Source organism: Mus caroli, chromosome 1 (assembly GCF_900094665.2).
Source record: "Mus caroli chromosome 1, CAROLI_EIJ_v1.1, whole genome shotgun sequence".
Lineage (NCBI taxonomy): Eukaryota > Metazoa > Chordata > Mammalia > Rodentia > Muridae > Mus > Mus caroli.
The window spans coordinates 39819317-39826444 of NC_034570.1; the positions used below are offsets into that span (position 1 = coordinate 39819317).

Here is a 7128-nt window from a genome sequence, read left to right on the forward strand (position 1 = left end):
CATTTAGAATGAGCTTTGTTTGGTGAGATTTTGATGCTTATGTGAATTTTAAAAACAGGTTCTAAATTCACTCGCCTGTCTTGTTACAGCATGTTACAGTTAACTAGAAAGAGCCTGCTTAATCTGAGTCCACCCTATCTTACCCAAAATTATAAAGGACCTCAGTAGAGTTTTTTGGTATATTTCATCTTCCAAAGTACAAAAGACTTGCAGAATATCTGGTGCATGGTTGTCTCCCAATATTGTGGATAACATTTGCCCATTTCACTCTTCTATACTTTAAGTCTGGCACATTTTACTTTCCTTCTCACCCAAGTGGTCAACCAGACCAATGAGAATTCAGAGGCAAGGCACTGTGATCCAGCAGAGTCTAGTTCTCAGAGGATTGATCACTAAACCATGCTGCCAAGCCCCACCCTCCTCCTAACCCACATTCTGAGGACAGCTTGGGAAATAGCCAAGTCCTCAAGTCTGAAAAAGCTACATCTCCCAGCTTCATCATTCCTATCAGACATGTGAATGTGAGTGTGTGTGTGCGCGCGCGCGCGCGTGTGTGTGTGTGTGTGTCTGTGTGTTAATCTTAAAAGTCTTAATAAGCTCCGATAAGAAAGAGAAGAACACATTAGTCACCAGATAATTTCACTTTTATCACTAAACATGGAGTTTAAGTAAAGTGGTATGCTGCTGTTTAAAAATAATGGAAGCTTCTAATTCTTAGTCAAGAGGGTAGCTCTTCTTGGCCCACAGTTAGGACCAATAATGCAGCAATATTAACAAGCTGAAGTAGCTGGTTAATCATATTTTGCTATATTCAAGAATCCATGTCTTTCAGTATTGGGCCAAAAATAAAAACAAAAACAAAAAACAAAACCATTTATGGCTTTGTAATAAGGTAGAAAAGTCACTCTAGAAAATTCAAAACTTAACTTCTTGAAAAACATTCTTACATTTTAAAAATCAACCTCCTTCTTGGCCCTAAACCACTGGCAATTCGCTAAACTCTTTCTGTAGGCATGAGCAAGCTGATTCCAGCTTTTGAGTCAGGCTCCTGGATCACACAGTGTGAAGACACCTTTTACCTCTACACCAGAACACTGGAGTAGTACTTGAGCTTATTCACAGTTCTCACTGCCCCCCAATTAAACTACTAAATGATAACTGTTATTATATACAAAAAGGTAACAAAAGTAAAATGTTAACTCCAGAAACAGTTCCAAAATAAACAGAAAAAATATTTATTTTTTATGTGAACAAAAAGATCTGGTTAGATTAACTCTCTAAACTGCTAACATATTCGTTGGTTAAGATGGATCAGATGCCAAGCTGGGTCTGATTTGGACTCTTCCATAGTCTCCTGGAATCGCCTTTAAATATCCATTGTGTTTTGGTCTAACACAATTTGAAATTTAAATTAATAAACATTTATGAAATTTTTCTAAAACAAAATGAAAGTAAACAATTTAATGAGAATAAGAAAAACATTATGTGGACATTTTACTGACAAAAATAAAAATAAACTAGAATTGGGAATACATTAAAATACATTTTATATTTCCAATTAAAGTTAGTCATATAAATTTTGTGTTAGGGAAGGAAATGTTCTGTGTATCATCATTTTTCTTCCATCCCCCCAGAATACTCTCAGGCAGCACTCTGCATAAAAGTACTTGTGGATGGCCACTAGGTGGCAAACTTTAAACGTTCACATGAAGAAAAGCTGCATACTCCACAAGAACTTTGTACCTCCTGCGGGTTAGCAGTTTGATTGCACAAAGTCCTGCACACGTAACCATGCACATGGGTACATTATGGAATGTTACAGCTGCAATAATTGGTGCATGTTTCACTGCACAGATGATTCCTTTGGTGTCACATGCAATTTGTACTTAACATATGATTGAATGTTCATCTCCAGATAAGTGACGAGTTTGTCAACATGAAGTAACCTGGATAATAATGTACTCTAAACCAAAAACCTTTGAGTGTGAAGCAATTTGAATAATACACTCTAAACCAGGGACTTTTGATGACAGAATCATGGTGGTCACTGGCTTCATGAGTTTCTATCTAATTAGTACTACTCTATCCAGTACAATTTTGCCTAGATTTGGCAGCATCAAGTCATTTTTATTTGCAACAATTAGAAGAGAAATGAGGGTTGCTACTGACATCTGGTAGGTAGAACTGACAACAATCCCACAACATATAAGGAGTTTTCTGGTTCAAGACTTTTATAGTGTTAAAGTTAAGAAACCACACTACATGATGTAAATGATTTGTATTGTTTGATAGTGCTAGAAACTGGAATGATTTTCATAGCACTCCTTATTGTGACAGTAAAGGCCTCAATCCAGCAAATATCTCCAAGGAGGATTGTGTCATGAATCAAAATCTTCTACCTATCGGTATTCTGTGATATGCTTGTAGCTAGAGATTAGTGATGATATTTATACCAAGATAATCAGCAAAAGCTACAAATCAGAAGAAATTGATTAAGAAATGCTAATGATTGACCTGCCATCACATATATTACCACTGCTGAGACTATCAGAGGAATGTACTCATACAAGAAAGGGGGTAGGAATGATTGTGGGAGCCAGAGCGATCAAGGACACCAGTAGAACAGAGTCGACAGAATCAACTAAACAGGGCTCACAAGGGTTCCAAGAATCTAAAGATTTTATTTGTCTTATAAATATGATGAGTACACTGTAGTTATCTTCAGACACACCAGAAGGAGGAATCAGATCCCATTACAGATAGTTGTGAGCCAACATGTACTTGCTGGGATTTGAACTCAGGACTTCAGGAAGAGCAGTCAGTGCCCTTACCTGCTGAGCCATCTCCAGCCCAGGCTCAAAAAAATCTAAAAGCAGCAATCACAAGGCCTTAATGGGGCATCTGCATACATGCTGTGGCTGTTAACTGGGGTTTTTCTGTTGTTATTGGACTCCTAACAGTGAGAGTGAAAGCATCGACTCTTTTGTCTGATTGTGGGACATTTTTCCTTCTATCAGGTTGTATTATCCAGCCATGGTCTGAGGGGTTATGCCTAGTCTTATTGCATTTGTTACTCTGTGTTCAGTTGATATCACTGGGAGGCTTGCTCTTTTCTCAAGGAAACAAAGGAGTGTATTTGGAGAGAGTTGGAAAGAGGAGGAGGAGGAGAAGAGGAGGAGGAGGAGGAGGAGGAGGAGGAGGAGAAGAAGAAGAAGAAGAAGAAGAAGAAGAAGAAGAAGAAGAAGAAGAAGAAGAAGAAGAAGAAGGTCACCTGTAGTAGTAATTGCTCTATACTCTTTTAAATAGCTGCTTTTATTTTTATACCCAAACACAGAATTATATCTGATCAACATTCTCTACCATGGGACTAAGATAGGAAACAACTACCTCGATATGAAAGAAAAAACGGGAGAGGGGATAGGGATTAAATTCATAGTTTTCTAACCAGAAATTCTGAATCTGCAATCATTATTTTCACAGCAACTTCCATGTATCATTGGGCAGTGTCATCAAATATCTATATCTATATCTAGATAGATAAGTAGATAGATAGATAGATAGATAGATAGATAGATAGATAGATAGATAGATAGATAGATGATAGAGGGGTGTGTGTGTGTGTGTGTGTGTGTGTGCGCGTGTGTGTGTGTAGTACAAGTACATTGGTAAAATATGTTTTCTGTGTAACCACCTGGATTCCACCCAATAGAATTCACCTTCTGCCTGCCATTTTCATACTCTAGTGACACCTGAAGAGCTAAAAGCTTTTAAACTATTAATACTGCAAAGTAGCTCAGTGGGACAGCAATGGAGAGAGCGCAGCAGAATGAGAGAATGCAATTTCTTCCCCCACAAATGGTCCCAACTTGCTTGGGGGAACTGTCATTCACCTACAGGGCTATGAATTCCATCCCTAAGGACAGCTCCATTGTAAAAGTGTTCCGTTCTTGGAGAAATGTGTAGATGCTTTTTAAGGACACTAGAAGCAAGTGTTCATAACAGTGTGACTTAAAATATATTCTATTCATGTAAGACATGGATTATCCCTTTGCTTATCTATTTCTTCCACTTACATACTGACAACATATTTGAACAGCTAAATTTCCATTGAGAATTAAATTTTAGTAGCTACAATTGGAGATAAAAATTAAATGACATGAATTTTTTTTTCTAACCTAAATATGGGACAATAATAGCAACAAAAATTTAATCCAGCCATTCAAAATATGAAATACTATAGATTTTAGAGTGGAATGTAAGAAAAATATAATTATGAAAACAAAATAATATAGCTTGTATCCAAGTAGATAATGAGTCTATACAGTGGCTGGATGATGTCATGCTTTAGCCCTCTGTAGCAGCTGTACCTTGGAAAGAAAATAATTCTTCCTAGGAAATAAATTTTCTTTGTAAATGAAAGTAAATTTTACTCATTAATTAATGTCTTCTTCCTCTATCCAGTTGTGTATTTCACAGCTAACTAAAAGTCATAGAGTTCGGGTGTTTTACCTTGACTACACATTCTTCTCATTATTTACCAATGAATGATAACTTGCGATCTCACCACAATTCACTAACCCTGTTTCTTAAGTTAAATTGATTTTAATTTGACTTTATAAAGAATAAGTGATTTCAGTTATAGTATCTCTCTAGGAAACACAGGTCAATACTTTTCATGCAGTAATTTGCTCTGAATTTGGACAGCTAAAAGATCATTTCATGAACATAAATTTTGTGGAATTTATTGTAACAGTGCCTCAAGGTAGAAAGTGCAAATCAGCTCATTGGATGTATACTTACAGGTCTTCCTTTAGGGCCTCGGTCCCCTCTTGGTCCTTGTGATCCTGGGGGGCCCTAGAGCATAAGAGCATAAATGAGGATTATGAACATAAACATTTATGAATGATATTTTAAGGATTCAATTGATATAAGAACATTGACACAGAAACATGACATTTCAATTTAGAGCACTGGAAGACTGGACAGCAAAGTCTGTGTGTGTGATTATTTTATCCACAAAAGGGCAGAGCGAAGTTTGAAGATCTGTAAAGAATTAGATGACACATAAAGAAAGATGCTGTGTAGCTAAGCATATTAGGGTAACTAGTAATTGTGTATCTTTAAGCACCATTTTTACAGACTTCTCCTAGTGTAAATCATTGTCCATTAAGATCTAAGCACAAAAAAAAAAAAAAAAAAAAAAAAAAAGAGTTCAGGTGTAGAGACTTGCATAAAAGTGTGGATCCTAAATTATCAATTATCTGGTAAAATATGTGCATTCAAACAGGTTCACAACATTCCAGGTCAGTCATCACTGGTCTGCCTGCTGCTGCCAGTTTTCTTTCACTTCATGTATTCACTAGATGACTTAATATATTATTTTTACTGCATACATACACACAAATATAATTTGCTTATAATGTCTCAAATTATACTTGCCACAATTACTGTTCTACTTACAAATATTTTATTTCAAAATTATTATTTGTTTCAACAAACAGTACTGTTGCTTTTGTTTTATTTGATTTTGAATTAAGTTGTTTTACAGAGCAGCCCTGAAACTCCTTGGCTCTAAGAATCCTCTTGCCTCAGCCTCCTGAAAAGTAGGAACTATGTGTCTTGATTCCATGTCCTGCTCAATAACATTGTGTAAAAGCAGAAACTTACAATGGCCTGAAATAAGTCTGTTAGAGCTATGTTAGTATTCAATTTCAAAAGATCTGGTGGGTTTTGAGATTTAAATGTTATGTATGTGAGCACACATTATTCATTAGTTACCTTAAAACACTGTTGATATTCCAAGTTCAAGATAATTAGTCTTCAAGCAAAGCCAGAAATCTCTTGTGCTAGTATATAACTTCTCAAATTCTATTGCAAAGTATTACTTAAGTAAATAAATCTCTCTTAATCAGTCAGCATACAAATGCACTCTTTAAATATGTTATTTAAAGAACACAGTCAATAAAATATTAGCAATGTAAACAAAGCTTGCTTTTCCTTTTCACCAGCAGAAAAATTAATGCATAAGGAAAAATAAAGCTTATCAACTTCAGAATGAAGCTGGCCCTTGTGTGCCATGCATTGCTTCAAAATACAAAATCTAAATCTGAAATGGGTTGAAGTAAAATATCTTGGGAGACCAAGCACTTTTCTGTGGCCTGCTGTTTCCACATGTATACCTTGTCAACAAAGATGCTCAGTATTCACAAGAAATACTGGAGAAAAATACTTACTGCAGGTCCTGGACGACCACGTATACCCGTTACCTAAACACGGAAGAAGGACATTTGTAAATGCAAAGTTTTACACCAAGACTTGGAAAACTCAGTAGTCTGATGAATTAAAAAAAAAAAAAAAAAAAAAAAAAAAAAAAAAAAAAAAAGCACAGCTGAATCTTTAAGAATGTAGATGTTCTTAACCAGTGGTACTCCCCCTGCCTTAGGAGTTAAAGTGTCACCTAGTTTGAGCTCTAAAATAGGAATGTAGTATTTGCAATGGAGAGTGATACACCCACACTGAAGACAAGGGCACTAAGCCTAACATTTCACCTTCAGGACAACTGTGTGACTTTGAACCGATTGCATATTCTCTGTGTACTAATCTTCTTCAAGTGACAATTTGTATGAAGACTCAAATGCAAATGGTGTGTATGAAATAATCTCATAGAATTATATGGCTTAATAAATGTCAAATATTTGGAATCTAAGATATAGCAAACATGAAAGGGGGAAACTACAGGAAGTATTTACTTTTCAAGAAAATTGAGAAAAAAAATGGAATTTAAAGGTAAAGTAAAAATGTGTCTAATACCAGACAATTAACTGTGTACTCTTTTCCTGTACTTTTGATGAAAACTGCCATAAAATCTGTGAGTTGAAATGATAGCAATTCCATAATACCATGGTGAATCTTCTGCTTAAGTACTAGGATAAATACACCCTAAGGATTTTGTATTAGTGGGAAATTTCAACGAGGATCGGGTATAGCACACTTCTAAAATTGTGGAACATTAAACCAAGAACAAGAATATGAACTGACAGTATATCTATACATATGATACATTAAATATTTTAAAATCATGATTTTGTATTGTCAGTCATATGACTATAAAATTTAATGTAGAATATT

The 7128-nt window shown here is 35.5% G+C and overlaps 1 protein-coding gene across 2 annotated transcripts in view; it reads right to left on the reverse strand.

The window, feature by feature from the left end:
- Positions 1–7128, reverse strand: part of Col5a2 (collagen type V alpha 2 chain) — a 137481-nt gene that overhangs the window by 55596 nt on the left and 74757 nt on the right. For both annotated transcript variants that reach the window (XM_021175296.2, XM_029479102.1), the window contains exons 5-6: positions 6234–6266; positions 4801–4854 (exon numbers count right to left, since the gene is read on the reverse strand). In XM_021175296.2, coding sequence (XP_021030955.1) covers positions 4801–4854; positions 6234–6266 — 87 coding nt within the window. The remainder of the gene's footprint in view (positions 1–4800; positions 4855–6233; positions 6267–7128) is intronic.